This window comes from Struthio camelus, chromosome 27 (assembly GCF_040807025.1).
Source record: "Struthio camelus isolate bStrCam1 chromosome 27, bStrCam1.hap1, whole genome shotgun sequence".
NCBI lineage: Eukaryota > Metazoa > Chordata > Aves > Struthioniformes > Struthionidae > Struthio > Struthio camelus.
The window spans coordinates 7,529,237-7,550,959 of NC_090968.1; the positions used below are offsets into that span (position 1 = coordinate 7,529,237).

The following is a 21,723-nucleotide window of genomic DNA, read 5'->3' on the forward strand; positions in this document are numbered from 1 at the left end:
GCAAGCAGCCCAACAGCATCAGCAACGCAGGCAGCGGCCGCCCGCGCGCCTGGACGCCGGGGCAAGGCCTCGGCAGGCGCTCGGCATCGCCCCGCGCCGAGCCCGGGCTGCCGGGGCGGACCAGCCCGGGAGGTGCCGCTGCGCGAGCGAGCAAGGGCTTTTTCTGTGCTAAAGCCTTGCCCTTTTGCTGCATGGCTCTCCCAGATTTACTCTTACACGTGCGACTCTCCCCCTCGCTGCTCCCCAGCCCGCGCAGGCGCCCCGCTCCCGCTGCGCAGCCCCGGTGCAACGCCGCCCCGCTGACCGGCCGAGGGGCTGAAGAGCCACCGAGCAGCGCTCTGCAGGCTGCTTGCAGTCTTTAACTCCACGTTCAGGTAATCCGAATACTTTGGCTTTACATTTAAATCACATCAGCCAACTATTCAGAGCATGAACGTTGGCGACCACCCGCTGGGGAACGGCTCCAGAGCTGCTCTCTAGACAGCGTCCCAGAGAAAACCGCCCTGCTGAATTCCCCGGAGGCCCTTCCAGCTCAGCCCCGGGGGCAGCCAGCCCGGTGCGTCTGTGCAAAGAGAAACTGGACAAAACCACCCTTTTCTCACTTTAAGATTTTGCTTCATTCCCCCCACGAATATGCCGAGGCTCCTGGAAATGCAGGGCCGCAGGGCTGGGCGGGCTGGACGGTCGTGGCCGTGGTGGGTTTGCCACCGGCAGGACAGGGGGTGCTTTCCGCAATCCGCTTGTTGTTCCCAGCGCTCCCCCTCGCTCCTCCTCGCTCCCGTCCGCCTGCGAGCAGCGGTCTGAGCCACCCTCCCCTTTCCCAGGGGAGATGCTCAGGCGGCAGCCGCACCGCGGCCGAGAGCAGCTCCGGGTCCCAAGCGCCCACAGCTCCGCTCCTGCCTCGGGGGATTAAGAAAAAAAAAAATCCTAAAAATGCTAGAGGTTTTGGGGTGGGGTGAAAGGAGCCGAGTGAGAAAGCCTGAATATTAAATCCCCAGCAAGGTGAAAAGGTCCAAATAAGGACGGTTTTGGCAGGAACTGGCTGTACTGGAGTCCATGTGCTGGGCGTCCCGCTCTTAATGGGTGAAACGGGGCTGCCAGCTCGACGAACTTTGCTGAATCCCGTTTCTTCTGGCCTGTGTTAGCAGCTGGTTGTTCGGAGGGAACTTTAAGGCTTTGTCTTGTTCTTCTGGCAGGAGAACGGCAGGGTTCAGGGAGCGGGTGGGAACGCAGAGCCGAGCGGCAGCCGGGCTGGAGGACGAAACGGCGTCCGAGCCGCTCAGGACCACGCGGCCCAAAATTAGCCCTGATCCCCCGCTCCCTTCCCTGGCAAGGCACCCCTTCTCACGCGCAGCTCGTTTGCCGGAGATATTTTGAGACATGGTCTGGAGCATGAGAGGTCCCTTTCGGCCTGGTGGTACCCGGCGGTACCTGACGTGTGTAATTCCTCTGCAGCTGTAACTCCCAAGGGCAGTGCTGTTTTTCCTTCTCCCATCTCTTATTCCCAGCAGAGCTCAGCTGTGGTAGACCCAAGCGATACGACTGCAGCTCCCATTTTAAGCATGAAGAACTAAGGTTCTGTCAGGAAAAAAAGATGGGTTTGAGTGTTCCTCGCACAGGAAACAGGTCCTTGAGTTACGAATTACATCAGAGTTGTGCAGGTGGGTGAGGGAAAGGCTGGTGGCGGCAACGTGTTGTGTGAGCAAAATCATCCCGCTGCCCTGGAGCCCGTCCGAGGTGAGCAGTGTTTAACTGGCAGAAAAATGATGCAACTAAAATAAATCCTCGGGGAAAAAAAAAGCCAACTATACAGCATAGATTTCAAATTGTTTATTTCCACCATTCCTTTTGAAATACATTTCTATGCTTGTGTTCACTTTAGAAATGGTACATACATAAATATCCTGTTCTCAGAACAGAAATTACTGGGTTAGGCATTCTCACATACAAAATGCAGGACACGCTGAATGGTAACACAGAGTATTGTACAAAAAACCCTAAACATAAATCACAATGTGTGTAATTCACATCTGCCAGGTGACAGTTACAGTCTTTTGTCCAATGCAAAACAGTAGATTTATTTCAAATGCTGTGAAATTTGGCAAGGGTTATAACACTATTTAAAGCTCCTAAATTTCAAATAATACATGAAGTTTATTATATAAGTTCTACAGGTACTTACTATCTTTTTCATTCAAACTAATTTGTTGCCATAATTAGGTTAAATTCAACCTGTTTTTTTTTTTCCAGCCTGCATCTAGCTTGAAGCTTGTTTCTATTTCAGACCCCGGGAAGGATCCGTGTGCCCTAAAGCTTGCCCATTTTCTAACTATGCTGGATGCTCTAATAAAAAAGCAGTACATTTCACTATAAACCTTAATTTGCCTACATCCTTAGCTCTTCACTACTACAACACTAATGCTACATTACATAGAACCGGTTACGAGGGCGAAAGGCAACGAGAGCTCTAACACACACCGTTACTATTGCTGTTAGATACCAGAAAGGAGCCGGGAGCCGAAGCCGGGGCCGGGGCCGATTCTCGCCCTCCGCTGCCTCTGGGCCGCGGGAAGGCGCGCGGGCAGGTGGCTGCTGCGCTTTGCGCGGGCTGCGGCTTCCCGACCGCTTGCTCTGGATTCATCCCGGGGCATCTTTAGCCAGTTACCGGCCGAAGCCGTGTGAGCGGGGGCAGCTCTGACCCGGCGCCAGGGAGGGGCGGCGGGGTGCCCGGAGGCACCCGGCGGTTTTAGTGAGACGGAGGAGCAGGCTTGCTGCAGAGCATCCCGGTCCCGAACCGCCACTGGGCCACGGGCATGGGTAACCACCGGCCGGTGCCCTCCTTGCCGCTGCCTGCCGGGGTCCCGCGCCAAGCGGAGTCCCCCGGGCCGGGCGCTGCTCCCGTCCCGCCAGTGTGCAGCGACCCGGCGCTGGAGGTTTTACGTCTGCCCCAGAAGGAAACGCGAGGCATCCCAGGCAGCTGTTTCACTGCCAAGCAGGGGCTCCTGTTGCACTCACGCGAGCAAGGAAACCGTGGTGCATTTTGCTGCGTCGCTGCCCTTCTCCAAGGGCGGCAACAAAAACGACTGGGGCCGTCCTGGCATCCAAAGTCACGTGCGAAATAACACAGATCCTGTGGGTGACATCTTCAGATCAAGCAGTATTTTCATTAGTTTACTGCCCTACTAAAGAAACCAAAAAAGAAAAAAAAAGCCCACTCCAACGCAGAAACCAGGAGGGCTTCTTTAACCCGGTCCCGGCTCTGCCCCAGCCGAGCTGGTGAGCTCTGCCAGGCCACGGCACTGCCGAGCGCGGTATTTGCTGTGGGGATGATGACTCTTTTCCGAGACGAGGATGCCTTAACTCCCGAGCATCCTTCCAGAAAAAGCACCATTCAAGTGCACGATACCACTTGCTATTATTCTCCTGCGGGCCGCGTTTGGAGCGTCTCTCCGGAGAGGCAGCTGCTGCCGAGGTGCTCGGACCGCCCGCCCGCTCCTCTGCGGAGATCGCTCCCACAAAATACGGACAGCGTCCTACCCAAGAACCGCTGCGGTGAGGCCAGCGCCGGCATGTTTGGAACGGGAAGCAAACCGGCCTTTGGTGGTGAGAGCAGAAAGTCTCTGTGGTTTTGCCTTCTCGTTTTCAGAGCCTGTAGGCACTTACTGTTAAGTGACCATCTATGTAATGTTCAGGACGACATTCAAAATAAAGATGAGTTTTACAAAAGAGCTGGTTCCTGCTGGTAAAGCAGGACTTGACTGCTTTTTTTTGCACAAATGATTTAATAGCTTGGCTTAAGGAGCTTTCCAGGTCACACCAGCGCATGCCGGGCTGTATCAGAAACTCTGCCGATTTATACTGCCCTGCTCATCAGCCGTGCTCCGCTGCCCACTGAGCACCATCGCTTGGAAAGAGCGCGTCATCCAGCCGTTCCCTTCTGCGCTCTACGGCTGACTATCAGCGGTGGCTCTGGTCTGCTGTGCAAGCTGCTTTGCTTCAGTCCTTGCCAGCTGAGAAAGCATCCTGGTCCTCCGTTTTCCCCAGTCTGTCCCTGTTTGGCTGACCAGAATAACATGCCACAAATCACCATCTAACTCAATCACTGCTAAAGCAAAACGTTACGGCCCTTCAGGTACCGCTTGGCCTTGGTCCCGGGGACGGTGCCTGAAGCGGCGAACGCCAGCACAGCCCGGGGCGCGATGGGCACCGGCCGCCGCACGCCGCCGGCGCAAGGGCAGCCGGCCGCGATGACCTCTGCCGCCCTCCCGGCGCGGGTCCGGCAGGAGCCTGTTGTCTGCTCCAGGCTCGGTTTTGCAGGACATGGGTGCTTCTCTCCATCCGAGATGACGGCAACGGGGAGCTGAGAAAGTTTTTTTTGTGGGGGGGAGTCTGGGGGTGGAGCTGTTTTACCAGCGTGGCCTCTTTAATGCGATTCATTTTAATGCACCGCTGCATTAATGAACTGCAAATCTGCACCTGGAAGGGACTGGCATGGGGGAAAGGCATTTGTGACAGTGCTCACGCTGACTGAAAGACGCGTGCTGTAAGCGGGACTGCAGGCCGACCGCGCCGAAGGGGCACGCTGCTTCAACTTGCAGAAGGAATCGGAGGCACGGATGTGAGTGGTCTGTGCCTCACACCGCTTTGAGGGCAGGCTCGAGGAGAGACCGAGGTGGTACCTGTTAAGAGCCCCTCCTGGCAGCCTGCACCAAAACGCCCAGCGGCACCAGCATCTCGGGCTTCGCGCTCCGCGGGGCCACGTGCACGGCAAGCGCCCGCGGCAGGGCCCGGGCTTCCCAGGCCGTCGCAGCCTCCTGTCCCGGGCGCTGGCAAAGCGGCTCGGCCGTTATTTAACACTGCGCGCCTGCCACAGTCCGCATTCCCCAACAAAAATGCTCATTTCCTCATTAAGCTACTGAGTTTTGTACGAGAATTTAGGTCATTTGATTGTCAAGACCAGCGCTGGTCTCATTTAAAAGCATGTGTAAGTGGGACATTATAGAAGATACCGCTTGGAACTGGCTTTTCAGTATTTCTTCACCTCTGGATGGAAACACTTGTTCTGATCTGTTTCTGAAAGCCAGTTCTCTCCAGGCCTTTGGAAACCCCCGTCCAGCCGCATGGCGTTGACCTCACCTGGTGGAGCAGCCTCTTTGCACCGCAGACCATCTGCAGAGCTCTGCAGAGAGCCCCGAGGCAGCAGCGCCCGGGACGGGCACGTCGCTGCAGCCGCGGGAGCAGCGCCGTCCCGCACGCCGGGACACCGGCCCGGGGCGGTCGGGGGCTGCGGGGACACGGGTGGGCTTGCAGACGCCCTAATGGACATGGCGGGGGGTTGCTGTAAGCCACCACCTGCCTTGGTGCGGCACGGACCTGACTTCCAGCACCCACCGAGGTGCAAGACAGGCGTCTGCAGAGATTTATGGAGCTCAGGTGGGGTCTGGACACCTGCCTTGGACACCACTGAGTGCTGAGGGCTGTCACACCCTAGGAAAACAAATCAAGGGTATCCTGGAGAGCTGTTGCCTTGGGCTGACAAGGTGCAAAACAGCTTTTTTATATTTCCCCCGTAACATTATTGCTATTATTACAGGCTACAGCAATGCAGTAACAGGCAGGCTGCCAAACTGCCACCGCTTTTGATTCAAGTAATTTCTTAAAATGAGAACTTGTAAGAGGCTTTATGCTTTAGAGATTATATCCCTCATTTCCAGGAGTGAGAAAAAAATCACAAAATATGGGCCTAGCTAAATGCCTAAAACACTGTTTAAAATATTGTTAGATTGTCTGATGAAATGAAGTCATTCTACAAGAATTCAGTGTGTACTGACAAACAGTCAGCGCTGTCAAATACTCAGTTTGAACTCACTCAGATATTTACATTTATTATGATAACAACTATGATTATATAAATGGATTGAAGTTCTGGAGTGGCACATCCATCCCATGCCTTTCCCCGGTCTTGCTGCTCCAGCCACCTTCTTTGCAGGGCACGTTCACCGGGTTTTCTTGGCTGTCGTGTTGTCCCTCTCGCCCCGGTGCGCAGCGGGTGCCGGCAGCAGCTGCTGACTGTGATTTCAGATTCAGATTCAGCAGCGACTCTTTTTTTCCAGAACTGGTGTGACTGAAAACTCCTGATTCTGCGCTGCCTCCTTGCTCACAGCTCTCCGAGAGGCTCCGCTTTCAAAATATTGCCACTCAATATTTATGCAGCGTTGACGTGACTGGTGCCTACCCCGGTCGTCAGTCACGCGCCGGCTGCTGCGGCTCCGCACCGCGAGCGGCGATGCTGGCGAGGGGCCGGCAGCGCCCGGACCCTTGATCCTTGATCCTTGGGGCTCCGCGAGCTCTGGGGGAACAGCAAGGACAGCTTTGCTGGCAGAGTGGAACAGAGGGGGGGAAAAAAACCCCAAAACTCCTTTGATCTTCCTCCAGAATGTCCTTTATCGTCTGTGTCCTGTGACCCCAGATTAAGGGAGCATGTTTAAAATTTAGTAACACTCCGCCAAAGACCGAACTGGGCTTAAAGGTGCTGCCGTCTTCCCCGCGGCGCCAGCGCTGCACCACCACCCAGCTTTTCCTCCAGCTCCCTTCCGTGCCAGGGAACCTCGACAGCCATTAGAAGAGGCAGGCTGGTGGGGATGTGCCTTTTCCTCTGGACTGTTTCTTCTGTTTCCCATTTCTTCAGTCTCTCTTTTCATCTCTCTTCTTTCAGTCCTGGCTTTTGCCTTCAGGCCGTTTCCCTGCTGAGCCATGTGGGAAGGAAGGTGGTGCAGTAAAAGCAAAACCAGAGCACAGAAAATCACCTCCCAAACCTGAAAGCCGTGGAGAGCCCCTGGAAGTGGCTGTGGTGCGGTGAAGGTCTGTGCATCTGAAAGAGCAGGGGAAAAAGTCAAGACATGGGATAGGAAAAGCAGAAAGAAACCAAGAGGAACAATCACCTCGTGCTGTAATTTGGAGAAAAGCCCAGAGGGCTGATTTGGGGTTAAATGCTGTCTGCAGGGGGCACGTGAACTGCAAGCAGACAGAGATTAGCTCCCAAGTCACCTAGTCGCATTTTGAAACATTCACTCTTTCTTCAGTCTGAAAATCTGGGACAATGGCATCACTTACTCTGGAGCGAAGCTTTGGGAAACACTGTCAGCACTAAGAACTTGTATTTAGGGCTTGTTCTGAGCCATTCCCTGAGCCCTCACTTGTCGCACTCCTCTGCGCATCCTTTGCTAGGGAAATGGCCATGCACACAACACTGCGCTTGCCTCGCTCCATCTACCGCACCGAACACCTCCATGCACTGCAGCTGCTATACAGCCATGAGGGATGCCTCAAATATTGCATCCCCATCACACTGACATCGGGCTGAGGAAGCCTGCCTCCGTGGCACCTGTAAAATGCTGGAGGCCAGGAGAACGAGTAGCGCCGTTGTCCGTTACTGGCATTTCAATTATTCTGCTGGGGTCGCCTGCAAGAAGTGGACTCCTAGATTGGGTCAAGCTTTTGCCATTTTACAATTTAAAAATGCCCAGCAAAAATGTGACATTTAGGCTAGCTTAGTCTTATCACAGCAGCCACAAAATCCTGTCTTACTCTCCTGTTAAATGGCACTTGTTCCAAGACAAAAAATAACAACAACAACAACAAAACGATTAATGGATGCATTCATATGAGCTATTAAGAAAAAAATAAAGACAGCGATAAATACCGATAGAGGCAGAGAATGGCAGATCTACACCATGCATCTCCTGCTATTTCCTATTTATACAATAGAGTTTCTTTCTTTGCTCAGACTGGAAGGATAGGCATGACAACCAACTCATCAACATCAGTGTATAATAACATTTCCTTGCTATTAATATGCAAATTGAAATGCACACACTGATTAAAAACATATTAGACAAAGGCTATTGTCAAAGATCTGTGAGCAGGCTACACGGCTCAATTAGTGAGCAGTGGGCTGCAGAGGGGAGGCTGTTTAAACCGCGCTCGCTCAAGAACTGGCATGCCAAACCTGCCGTGCGCCGTCATGGCAAACAAGCTGGGGCCATCAGCGCCGAACTAGCGCATGCACAGCCACCAGGCACACCATCGTGCTCTGCGGATGACAGTAAGCATATTGCTCTTCCACAAGAAGGTGTGCGATAATGAACAACCCTGTCAAACATGGCATGGCATAAATGCTTTTTACCGCTGAGGCACGGCATCTGCGGTTGACTGTCTCATAAGGGGGGTGAAGGTGAGCAAAACCCTCTTGGAGAGATGTCCAAGACAAGTATTCAGCATTAGCTGCTCATGTTCTGTCCCATGCCCTTAGCAAAGGCCATCTGCAACTTCTCTGTTAAGGGATATGAAATTCAGTCCTGGTAAGAGTAGAAGTCAGCTGCATTCAGAGATGATTTTTAGTAGTACTGGCAGGATTATGACATGCACAAAGGTGCTGGGGAAATGAAATAGAGGAGGCATTTTATAGTTTGGTTTAGATCTCCTGTGACTTAAGGCACAAGTAGTATATGAGCAGGAGATATAAAAATGCAATACATTGCCCTGCCCTGAAGAGTTCTGCAGCTGTCTCCTGACCCAGCTCTTCACAGCTGGAAGAACACGCTTAGTAAAGATAAACATTACTAGGTCAACAGGAACAGCTCCATCACCCCTACTCAGACACTTGGAATGGAAATTAGGCTAGAAAATTTATCCTAAAGCCTTGAACTGCCCTCACTGCAGTAATGTAAGTGGGGAACACACTGCAACATTAACAGATATTTGCTTTCTCTTCCTTGAGATAATGAATTTTAGCAGCCAAATTGGGTCTCTGCTATCTCACCCTGCAGCACGCCGACCTGGATGTTCCCAGTAACCTCGCACAGGTGGGAGAGGACGTGCAACTGGTCACAGGAACCAGCACACTTAAACTCAGATGAATCCAGAGAACTGTAGAAAACTGCTAACACAGCCAGAAGGAGGAATGTAGACTTTTGCACACATAATTTGAAGATTATGGAAGGTGGTTTTAAAGGTCAGGAGTTGCTAATTAAGTTGATGCAATAGGAACTTAACAAAGAAAGTACCACTTATGTTCTAGGAGCATTCTTCTCCTGTGATTAATTTCTTTGTATTAAGTAGTGTGTCTCAGGGTAGAATCACTTTACACACTGTTGCCATAGAGCTTTATTGCCTTAGCACAAGAAGCAAGTTAAAAAACATGCATTACTAGTGCCATATTACGCCTGAGCATAAAACACTGCAGAAAGTTAGTGGCTTGTTTTCCGAAACACACCCTACAGAATCTGCACTAGAGCCTTAAGAACTTTATTAGGTTGTGCTAGAAGAGTCTTATGGAACATGTCTAAAGGATTAAGGTTTCAGAGTTTATAATTACAGCTGTCTCTCAGTGCCAGCAGTAGCATTCCGGTTAGTACTGGCTCCTTGGTGTGTGGCAAAACGCAACCAGACTCTCAGTTTTTGAGATGTGCTTTATAGAATGTCTTGCACAGCATTTTAAGCTGGGAAAATGTTTGACCACAACAGACAAAATTAACTTGTGATATATGGATGTTCTGCATGGAAAAATGCAGTGTGTTTTCTATGAAGAAAATAAATGCAAATACTGCCACCCCTCCATTTAAAGTAGCCTTGGGGGATGCAGTGGTTTTACTGCATCCCTTTCCAAAGATCTCTAATACACCCACACAGTGCTTAAGCCAGGTATGATGTACTAGTCTCAACATCAGAGCAGCACACGCAGTCTGGAGACATTTCTGTAGGGATCATCGACTTCCCACTAGGCGATTTGTCTTTTTATGTCTTGCTCTGAAGGCCTAATGAACTTGAGAAAAGCAAGAGATTAGAAGGATTTAGGGACAAAAGCCTGACTGACTGGCCCAGGACAATGCCAGCAACGAAGGCAAATATCGTGCTGCTCTAGTTACTTCACTTTGAAACAGGACAAAGCTGGGGGATATGACAGGGCATCTCATTCTCACTCCACATGCCTCTTGCTCGCCAGGGCCTGATGGCGTGGGCTGTGTCAATCTGTCTGGAGTACTGATCCTCCTGCTCGCACTACGTCTTTGCACCACCCCTGCAGTGTCATGGGACAAACGGGTCTATTTTAAGGCTGCCAGAGCAGCATAAAATGCTGCTCTGCTAAACTAGAGGCAGGTCCTCTGTCTCTGGCCATTCTCATGGGCCGAGCAAGCCACCAACAGCAGGACTGAGCAGCAGTCTGGGAAGGCCAGACAGACTTCTGCAGGCTGGTTATGGGGGCTGAGTTCAACCCTGCTCCCTGCAGCAGTCAGAGCTATCTGCACACCTGCCTAGGGGAAGAAATTGTGTTTGTGCTGTGATTAATTTGCTGCAATGAGCTTCTAGTGATTACCTGAGCACACAAGTTAGAGAAGGGTTTTTTCATTTGCTCCTGCCAAAATCACCTCTGCAGCACCATGAGTGCAACTTAGAGGAAGGAGCACAGGTTGCAGGAAGGAAGAATTTGGCAGGGAGGAGACCCAAAAAAGCCAATCTGTACATGCATAAATGATATGCCCTATCTCTGTAAATCATTCTCGCTGTAAAGAAGCAGTTTAGCTTCAGAAGCACTGTCTTCTTATGTTATTACCCAGAACACAATAAATGAAAGAGCCCCATAGCAATGAAACATAAGGACATGCTTACTCATCTGTAAACAACCCAGTCTCCTCCACACATGAAAGGCATTGATGCAAGAGCACAGATTAATCATATAGAGCTTCTTTAGTATCTTTTACTGTCCCTAGAGAGTAAAAAATCAGATTCTGCAGGCATCTGACCCTTCCCTTTGCAAGACTAAAGACAAGAAAAACACCATGCAGCCATCAGGGGCCAAGACCTCCAAATGAGCAGAGCTCCAGGCAGCCTCTGGGCTGTAGAAGAGTAAAGGTCCTCTTTGCTACGTGGTTCTCTTCCCGTGTCTAGACCCTCTTAGCAAGGCAAAGGAAATGAAATGCTGCTGCTGGTGTACCACAACGTAGAGGTCTGAAGCACAGCACAGAGGTTAACGCCGTTTGCAGGCACCTCCCCTCTGTGCTATGAGCTTTCAAATGGGAGAAAGTTGTTCAAAGTTGAGGCTGGCGCCTCTGCATACTACTGTAATACATATAAAACCAATGCAAGTAGTATATATCATCATATGCAAATATAGGCACACAAGTTATCCCAATCACATAGAAAATAATTTTTTAAATATGTAACATGAAATCAGCAAGAGTTAGTCAAGAGGTGAGAGCGCCGAAGGGACAAAAATTTTATTATGAGCTCCATGAATTCTCACTCTCCCCCTTCAGCAATTTAGGGGAGCCTAGCACCTTTTGCAATTCAGATGCTGAGCTTTTTAGGATGGAGCACTTCATTACTGCACTGAAACTTTCCTAATTACCCCTCTAATTGGAACACCCACTAGACATAGTCATCTAAAGAATATTTGCTGTTAAATCGTTTTCCTCCACTAGAAATTTTCTTGTCTACTGTAACCAAAGAGATGAAGGGAAAAATCACTTCCAGACAGACTGTAATCAAGAAGAATTTGTAATTTATTTCACCTGTCCATTTTGTAATCAGAACAAATTCTTCAGGTACAGAACCGCATCCTGTGCATTTGTTTGAAACACAAAAACTGGACACAGTCTCCGCACAGGTCTGACGTCCCTCTAAGGGCGGTGGAGGCAGGAATCTGAATTTGTCCTGCTGCTCCCATGGGTTATGTGACTGTTTAAGTGTCCTCTGAATCACCCCCCAGTACCGTTCACTTCGTGTGTGAGCAGAGAGAACGTTTAAAAGCACTAAATGCTCATTTGGAGTAAGACTGGCACTCTTGCACTGCACCACTTAAGCTTAACTAAGCCAAGCATAAACAAAACACAACAGGAAAGATTTTCCTAAGCAGAGAGGCATGTAGACAAACTTTAATATTTAGTGTGAATTTTGTCTACAGCTCCTACCTATCATAGCTAAAACATATGAGCTAGGCACATTGCTCCAAATTGTTTGCAATCTCTACCATCAAATATGATGATACTAATATTTAGTTATTCGAAATATGAAATGACCAACATGATAGCTATGTTCTGTTTAAGTCAATTAGCCCAGCTATTATAAAGATTTAGCACGTTCCTTTGATTAAATGCCAAAAGAAAATAAAAAGCACCAAAGATTGTCTGGTAAATATATTTGCCACTAATTTTCATATGCTATGGCAAGGAAAAGCATAATCACATAAGCCTCGTTTCTTCTTAGACTAGAAGGAGTCTATTTTGTCTTCATTGCTGGCAGGCAAAATAACATGGGCTTCCACAGAGAAGCATCTGTTATTGATCTTCCTCCTGATTTAAGAGAATTATCTCTCTTCTCTCCTGAAGATTTGGAATAACAATCTTCTGAAAAGAACTGGTGAGTTTGGGCTTTTAATTGCCTTTGCAAGGTAAAAGAGTCATTTTCACCAACACAGATAAGCTTTTTCATTAAAAGGGTGACTCCGGTAGCAAGGTAGGGAGGGTTTTCCAAGTCCCACATGAGACAGTAGTAAAAAGCTAGTTATACAATATTATCATTAACAAGGAAAGCCAAAGTGGCTTTTTCGGGCATCGCTGCCTTCTGTGTATGTCAACAGAGCCGCGACAGAAACACCCTGCAGCTGGCTACACGTGCGGTGCTCAGACCCAGCAGGCTGCCGAAGATGAACCTCTTCCCATGATAGGGAAAGATAAGAGAAACCGAAGCTTGTCAGCAGCAGATAAGACTGTATCGCTTCCTCTGGCTTCACCAGCTCCCCCCCGCTAAAAGCCTGCTCTCCCTTCATCCCGTGGACTCACTGACCAACTGAGCTGGTCCTAGCAACAGAGTCCTATAGGTACCAGCATGGTTTCAGAGCAGTTACTACTTAGTATGTACTGCCTTGTGACTTAATGACTGACTGGGCTTTAAACATTGCATTTGCCCAAAGCAACCACTGGTTTACAGTGAAGCTGCCTTGACTTCACTTGCACATCAGCCACGAAAGACTGCTCTGCTGTACAAATCCTTCGGGGGCCGCTTCCCTCAAAGCTAGAGGAAAATTAAGGCTACTGCACAGCACCTGCTGCATCCTCCGCTACAGATCTTGCTAGTTTGTGGGCTACCATACTGCAAATAGACAATAATAATAATTCTATGACCATTCAAAATAACTTTTGCATCATAACTACAATTTTCCAAGTGACCTGCCCAAAGGTAACTCATCTGAGACATGTACAGCACTGCTCAAAACCCAAACACACAGCAATAAACTTCATTGCTTTGGCTTATTAAGGTGCAGAGGAGCGGATGGAGGACACAGATTAATCCCCTATATGTGATTTGTTCACTTGGCAGAAAATTCACAAACCTGCAGGCCACTGTGGTGAGCTGTGGATTAAATTAAAAGTTTCCCTGATGCAGAGCCAGCAGCAGCGGGTCACTGCTCTTCCTTGAGATGCTGGAGGAGTAGATTTGCACCTTGCTGGGACTTCTGGTAAATTAACTGATGGATCCATAAACATCACTGTTCATTTCCAAAGATAAGACAGTTCTAGTTCAGTGGGCACAAAAAGGAAATGTCAAAGCCTATTATTTCAGAGATGTAGCAGCAGGGAAATGGCCTCAGTCTCAGGAGAATTGTGCTACTACATATATATAAAACAATCAGATTGCTCTTTAAAAAGACAGTGCTGAATCTCTATCAGCATTCACAAGACAGGTTCTCTGCGCGCACAGTGCACTGACCAAGCTTGTACAACACAGGGCCCAGCGAGGTTCGTTTTGCATCGCTCGCGGTATCTACGTACAACTTGACCACGTTTCTTACAGCTCTCGGAAGTGAGGTGGGTTAGGTTAGAAACCTGTTCCCTTTCTGCTGATTGCAGCAGAAAAACGGAAGCTGTTGCAAGCGCCTTCGTTGCCAGCGGGTTCGGTGAGCTCACCCCCGAGCCACGGAGCAACAAGCCCCTTCCCTAGAGGTGGGCACTGAACCGCTACCACCCGGGACCCGGCGGGGGCTCTGCCCAAGCAGTGCGCCTCTTGCAAACTCCCGGCTGGTTTTCAGTCACAATTTTTCTCTTCACATCCCGTGGGGTTTTCTTCCCCCCCCGTCAGCGCAGCCCCCTCGGCACCTGGGTGCAAAACTCACCGGAGAGCAAAGCCGGCAGCGGGGGCTCCCCCGACTGCGCCGCTGCCACCGCCCCGGCGCTGCCCCGCGCAGCGAGGGGGTCCCGGCGCCGCGGGGGGCCTGGCCGCAGCCGCCTTGGCGCATCCTGCTCCAGTGGAAGGATTTTACTCTTTAACTTTTCGTTGTTCAGCGAACCATTTCTTTCTCTGAAGACAAGGAGGAAGGAATTCATCCATCATCCATTCCTCAGTTCTTTTTTTTTTTTTTTTTTTTTTTTTGCTGTTGACACAAACCATGCTGGAGGTGGTGAAGAAATCATGTTTATTTCTGGTTGGAGACTGATTACATCACTATCATGGATAATGCAACAGAATAATTTTATACTCTTGGAAGAAATCTAAGAATAAATATGAAAAAGTAAAATATTCTGTTCCCACTGTCTCTGAAGGTGAGTGACGGTTAAGTACTGTTTTTACAGGATAGTTATCATACTTTAGACTCTGTGCTGAATAAATATTATCTTGAAAGGGTAAAAAAATCCATCGAAATATTTTAACTCACCACAAAATTAAAAAAAGAAAATCCATGTTTTTGTCCAAAGCGAAGGTTAGTTACATGTTAATTAACGAATCCACACAGGAAACGCTCATTGTCCAAGAAAGTATCCTTTCTTCTTGCTAATCAGTGCCTCTCTGCAGAAGTCTTGGTGCTTTTCCTTGTTTGGACTGATGAATTACTACTGATTTTTCAGGCTGCAACACAGAAAAGAAGCAGCAGTAAGCTTCTTCCTTGCCATTTCCAGCTTGGGGCTTGGTTTCTTTGCACCTCCTGAAGTTTCCGTCTGTGCATCTTTGTTTCCACCCCTTACCCTGGCGCCTCCACAACATCTCGCTTCCTTTTCTCCCCACAGACCCCGTGGACTTCCCACACCACCCCTTTTTTAGCAGCCAAAGCGATAACAAGATCTGGCAGGTAGCAGCTGACTCTAGGCAAACTGACACTGGGGAGAACATGCAATTTTTTTAACAACTAAAAAAATTTTGTATGTGAACAATGGAGATAACTTCCATTCTAAGAAAAAATGTATATAACATTTCTACCTGAAATACAACCTCAATTTTAAGCACAGTTTTGGATTTTATGATAGAAAATTGCTGTAATGGCTTGGGGGGGAAAGTGTATTTTCTATAGGTCCTCAATTTAAAGCTGCTTGTAAGAGACTAGCAAACCCCACAAAACCTGCTTTTTTTTTAAATGACCCAAACGCTTCACTGGCAAACGAGGAGTTTCTTATTCAGAAAGCATATATGATCTCACAGTTAGACTTTGGGAAACTGGGCTAATGTTTATGCTTTACATTAAAATAATTAATCCATATACCAGACACCAAAGATGCACCAGCCTTTTGGCAGCTTTCAAATTATGATCAAAACAGAAGATATCAGAGATATCTTTATTTTCACTTACATTAAAAGGGAATGAAGACAATTTAATCCTGTAATGAGAGAAAGTATTACACACTCACTCTTTACAGGCAGTGTAATTATTCAGCTGTTCTCTGGAACCACTGAAATAATGACAAATTAAAATGCCTTTCAATTCCATCTACCTTTTATAACTATTCATCTTCTGGAGTTATTGTCACTCTAAAGGCTTCTTCATACTTTAGGCAGCAGTCAGTATCTTACAGAAAGCACATGGAAAGTGCCATTGCTACCAATAAAAGTTGCAGTCATCAAGATAAGAAAAAAATCATTTTAATTTGAGCCAGGTACATGCTACAACTCCAATATTTAAAATAATTTCCTGAAACTTAATGGGAACTTTATATCAAAGAAAGTGTTCATTCTTGGAAAATAAACTTGGTTTATTTTGGAAATAAACTTGGTATGGATTTTGTAGGAATGGAACTTATTTGTAAAACAAAATAAAAACAAATATATGATAATAAAAATCATACACCTAAGAATGTAATTTTAATTTAGCAACTGCAAGAAAGTATTCAGAAATGCAATAGAGAGAATTGAAAGGACCTAAAACGTTGTGTTTGTTTTTAATAACGGGAGTGTTTCCAAGGACACCCATCGACTTCATAGACTAGCAGCAACAACTTAAAATCCACCAACTATTCTCTAGGCCAATAACATGAAGAAAACCGGGCGAACCCCTCTCTGGCAATGCATTTGCACAAGTGACCCAAGGCAGATGATGGCCTTTCGGACTCCAGAGAAGATGGGATGAATCCCATCCTAAGGGAACCGGCTCCGAGCTGACGTTTGACTCCGTCACATCTGACCTGCTTGGCAGGAACTGGCCGGAGGGAGCCTGACCTCCCAGCCCTCGGGCTGCCAGGGCACGCGGGAGGGGGCCAGCTCCGGGGAAAAGAGAAACTACTTTTTTTGCATAAAATCCAGCATGAAGGAACTCAGGATAGGAACCCCCAAGCCTTTTTTTAATCTTATCTCTTGCTCTTTTGGCATGTACTAAACTGCAAAAACCCTCAGAGGAAGGACAGCTTGGTCCTGTCTGTGCAGCACTTGGCATGACTGGTTCCTAATCAGTATCTCTAGACACTCTTCTAATAGGAAAAACAAGGGCAATGGTAGCAGCAGGTTCTTGTGAAGAGTCCCCGGAGGCAGCCTGCTGCTCGACATGTTTACTCGTCCAAGGGAAATCACAAGCAAGCGTGCTTTCCTCCGCGGTGAAGAAAGGCTTGCTAGTTCTCAGCTTCTGCTGCGATTTAGAGCACAGAGGCAGGGAGATCACTAATGATTCGTTTTCCTCCGAGGACTGTCCCAGACCCTGTGCCACTTCATAGCCTTACAGCACCTGAAGAGGACCAGCAGAGCACCCACTCCATGCTTTGGTGTGCATGCGGTTAATGCCAAGGACCTACTGTAGCACAGCCCAGGCAACCCAGGAGCAAGAGAAATGGTGGGATATTGCTGCATTAATTTCTCAGCTTCTTCTAAGCGCACATTCCCTACGACAGATCCCACAACTCAGAACATGTTTCAGCCACAACAGGCTGTAAATATTTGTTTACACTTTCTTAAATAGATTGGAAAAAATATGGAAATGCAATCATGGTGAAGAGTGACATTTCTCCAGGCACAAAATTTACAATATTTTGATTAGCTCCGATTTCTGAATAGCAAAGCAGCTTATGTTAATAAATACCCTATTCCAACTAGACATCTGTGTTCTCAATCAGAAAAAAAAAAAAAAAAACCTCACGGGCACTGAGCCTGCTGTCATTTGCTCCTCAGCAGGCCATTAATCACCTGGGCTTTAGCAGGAGGCAACCCAATGACTACCTGAAGGGCCATGAAGAAAGATCTTCAGAACACACCTTCCAAAGTAAAAATGATTATTTGCAATCCCCAGGCATTCATTTAGACTCTTAGACTGCATACTGCGCTCCCTTGGTACATTTACATTCCCATTGAATCGGTTTTACTAGAGCAATAGCTGCAGGATTGGACCCCGTCTCTGCAAAAATCCTAAAATTAATCAGAAAGCATGAATTTGAAAGGGAAACCTGGGCCTGTATTAGCATCTATGAATGTGTAAATGAGCAGTTATAAAACTCCAGAACGCATTTGTGAGCTCCAGACATGGCAGAGAGGTCTGGCTGATCAAAGAGACAAAATAAAGGCTAGAAGATAAAATTCTTCTTTATGGAAGTTGGAATTATTATCCCTGTATCGTAAGACTCTTAATTACTAGGGCTGGATCTCAGCCTCCAATCACTGACAGCCAGAATGGGAGAGGATAACTCAAAGCTCTCGGTACTCTGCACATTATTATACCCTTTGATATATTTGCAACCAGCCCAGAGATGGCACTTGCATCAAATCTGGATCTGGGCTCTAGTATTCTCACCAACAGGATCTTCCGTCCTTCCATTTGCAACCCCCCAAGGAACTACTTCAAATCTGGAACTGAGCCCTTCGATTCGTTTTCCCCCCACACAGCTATTTTCGCCTGGATGCAGTGACGAACACAGCACACTTTCCCCAATCCCACTCTGTGCGCAGGCTAACAAAAAAAAAAAGAGAAGCGCTTTTTAGAAAGCCCTAAGTTAATATTCTGTACTAGTATTTCTTTGACCCCAGAATCTGAATGTTTTCTGCCTTCTTTCATGCCTGCCCAGGACTTTAATTCTCTGTTATTTTATTGATAATGATTTTTTAGCTGATCTTTCCAGTTTACATAAACCTGAAAAGAGAGAAGAGTTTTGTTTCTTTCAGCCTATTGTAAGCAGTAAAGAGCAAGGCTGGCATGTGATTTTCTTCCAATATTTCAGAGATAACGTGACCTCATTCCTGCTGTTCCTCACAAGCCTTGTTTTTCGGTTGCTATTGGTCCCCATAGAAACCGAGCTGCCTCTGCTGACCACGGTCCAGCTCAAATGGGCACTCACACCACAGCAAGTCTTGTGCCTTACTTGTCATTCTGCTGGTTTGCTGCTAATTTGGGGGGGGAGGGGAGGGGAGGAAGGGGGAATTAAAAAAAACGTATCTATTTCTGGAAAGCAAGTCAAACAATGACTCAATCATCTCTACACAGTTCATAAATCCCTAATTAAAGGTTTAGTGCTCCGCCCCACTGCAGATGTTCCAGAGTCCAGCCACATTTCAAAACCTGCTTCTGTGCATGCGTGTGCGCAGGCATTCACCAGGCTCGCCTGTCGGAGCCACAAACTGGAGCTCTACTTTTATAAGACATTTAAAAAGCAGCTCTTGCTCAACTGCTCTGTGTGAATGCATAATTCCCATTAGAGCCATGAGGAACACTGCCTGACCCTGATGTAAACAGATTGGATGCCAGATTTGTGATACCTTATCAGAAATACTCTTCTATATCTGACTCTAACCCCAAATTCGTGAATTTATTAAAGGATTTAAAAAAACACATTTTTTTTTTCTTCATCATCAAATATACAGCTTAAAATATCTGCACCCTGGAGAAAATAATAGGAGCTAGCAGACATCATCTTGCTTTGCATATTCATTGTCCAGGGGGATAAGGACTAGCTCAGTACTAGCTACCTCCCTCTACATCTTTAATTCAACACCAAAATACCAGCCAAGGCACTTCAAGCCCCTCCCCCCCCCCCGCCATTTTCCCCATATTTTGGTCAAATAAATTCAGTAGGAAGCATTCAGATGAGACCTTGTAATTCCTGTAAATAAACAGCTAAGTTCTCCCCTACGGATACTACCAAAAGAAGAAAAGGACAGCTATAGCTTTGCTAACAGAGCTCCAGCTCCACCAGCACCCACGCTGAGAAGTGACGGAAGGCCCAAATAACGTGGTCTGCTAAGCAATAGCTCAAGGGCTGCTAGATAGTGGGTTATTTAAAGTACACTCTGGCATGGCTTGGCTGTATGTTATCCTCCAGAGAGCTTTCAAGAACTATAATACATATCTATTACTTGACTCATTCCTCATACAATTTCTTCTCTGTTAAAGCAGCTTTTCAGAAGATGCATCTTCTGAAGGCCAGGCGTTTTCTGGGTGCCACCAACTTCCACAGCCTGTGATCGCCTTTCCCTGCTAACCTGTCCCAAAAGGAAATCCCTCTCCTTTACAAACCTCTTTTTTTATTATATTAACTATGACAGCTACCTAAAATGTTTTGTTACCTTGGAAACTGCAATCCACTAGCCTCAAATTGAGTTATTCAGAAGAGGACAGTCTTGGCACTAACCAGCAAAACAGAGCAAAGGGGTGGGCAAGACACCAGCCAAGGTACACAAGAGGGCTGCAAGAAGAACGGTTTCCTCACTTAGCACACAAATGCAGAGTCTGTTTGCCTAACCCCACACTTGGGAGAGCCAAGCTTCTGCAGAAACTGAGCCTCGCTCTGAGTGCTAAACCTTGACAATCCGATGCTACCAGGCCTAGGAACAAAATGATAGTGGAAACTCACATAGAAGCATCTCATCTGGATTTCAACATTAACTTTCTACATATAAAAGAGATAATCACTTGTAGAAAGCACGCTACAAAAACCTAGATGCAGCTCTGTCAAACAGTTTGTTGTGTTTCTGCTTCTCTGGATAGTCCTTTGCTTTGGAAACAAGGGTCAACTGTGGGCACATATCCTTAGTCACTTGCATACAGTCCAAGAAAGCATTTGGAATACCTTTTCACAAGGTATTCGTTTACAGGAACAGCAATGAAGATTTCTTCATCTTTGTCTGTAGCGGTTTCTATAGTCAGGAGTGTGAGCGTGTGTACTGCTGAATCCTTTTATCACTTGCTGTTATCATAAGCATATGCCTATGCAGCCCGGCTCTGCACAAACACTGTGAACAAGGTCATCTCTGTGTATGCGACAAATAGAAGAACTGATTTAAAGACACTGCAGACTTATTCCAAAGCTGTATCTCCAACTACGTTTAGTAGTGCAGATGACTGCTACAGACCCCTTAAACTGGAGCTGGGTCTGCACTGATTCAGCACAAGAGATTAGGGTAAATCATTCCATCAGTCACATACAGAAGACAACGAAGCCACAAAAACTTCTTTAAACTAGGAAAATAAAATCTGCTACATACTAACTACTCAGTGAGAAAAGCTTTTGTTTTGTATAAACCTAAGCTGCCCATCTATTGTCTCGCATGCTGCTGTACTTTCCTACAAAAGAGATCTGTGCTACTATATTGAGATACTTAGCATCAAAGAAAATTGTGTAAGAATGAACAATGAACAGAGGAAATAGAATGATCAGAGCAATTTCCCATAGAAATTGGTCAGACGAATGTCTCTAATTGGTATTCCATTATTACATTTTTAACATACTTTCTTATGAATTTCTTACTTTGTTTCCTCTTATACTGAATGCCCATGAAGATCTCTTGGGGCCAGATTTAAATCATTATGAATAAACGATAAGAAACTAAATTTAGAAAGACTAGTAAGAATATTAATTTGCAAAAGAGGAAGGTCCTTAAAAAAAACGTGGAAGTCCTGCAGGCCGTTATGGTGTTCCCTGCACTGGCTGACTTGGTCCTCACTGAGATGAAAGAGAAATCAGCCTTTCTTTCAATACTTTGTGTTTTTCAGAGCTCAGAAATCCCTGGAATCTGTGGATTCCACTGAGCCTTTACACTAAAACAACATAATGTCATTTGGCTTGCTGGCATCCGAATGAGATTGCTTGAGACACCAGAGCCTCCGAAAACCAAACTGCTAACTCCTAGCCAGGATACTCCACCAATATAACTGGAGGAAATATTGGTCCCAGTCCTCCCAGCACCGTGTGCTGTTTCTTTCCTCATTGCCCTTTGATCTTAAGTACAACATTTGTCCGAATTCTGAGACTTTTTTGTCAATAGCCTGGTTCCCTGGTGTTTCCGGTCTGGAAGAGTTGCTCTTGTAAGCTTGAGTAAAGATGAGAGGTACTTCTGTCAAATAACAGCAATCATTGCAGCCACAAAGTAGGGATTCCTCCAGTTTCCCAGTGCTATAGCCTGACCTACTGTCAAACACTCTCAGCTGTGCAGTTTAGTTTATTTTCTCCTATGGGGAGCAATAAAGGCATGTGAATTATCATCTTAACT

The 21,723-nt window shown here is 47.1% G+C and overlaps 2 protein-coding genes across 6 annotated transcripts in view; one reads left to right on the forward strand and one right to left on the reverse strand.

Moving 5' to 3' along the window:
* The window catches only part of GOLGA7 (golgin A7), a 227,725-nt gene that overhangs the window by 48,132 nt on the left and 157,870 nt on the right, over positions 1 to 21,723 (forward strand). The gene's annotated exons all lie outside the window — the stretch shown is intronic.
* ZMAT4 (zinc finger matrin-type 4) overlaps positions 1,816 to 21,723 on the reverse strand; it is an 84,725-nt gene continuing 64,817 nt past the window's right edge. For 2 of the 5 annotated variants that reach the window (XM_068920802.1, XM_068920801.1), the window contains exon 7: positions 1,816 to 6,871. In XM_068920802.1, coding sequence (XP_068776903.1) covers positions 6,712 to 6,871 — 160 coding nt within the window. In that variant the 3' untranslated portion in view covers positions 1,816 to 6,711. Of the gene's footprint in view, positions 6,872 to 14,453; positions 14,902 to 21,723 lie in introns of those variants that run through there. The other 3 variants (XM_068920804.1, XM_068920803.1, XR_011136480.1) reach the window with 2 other exon arrangements.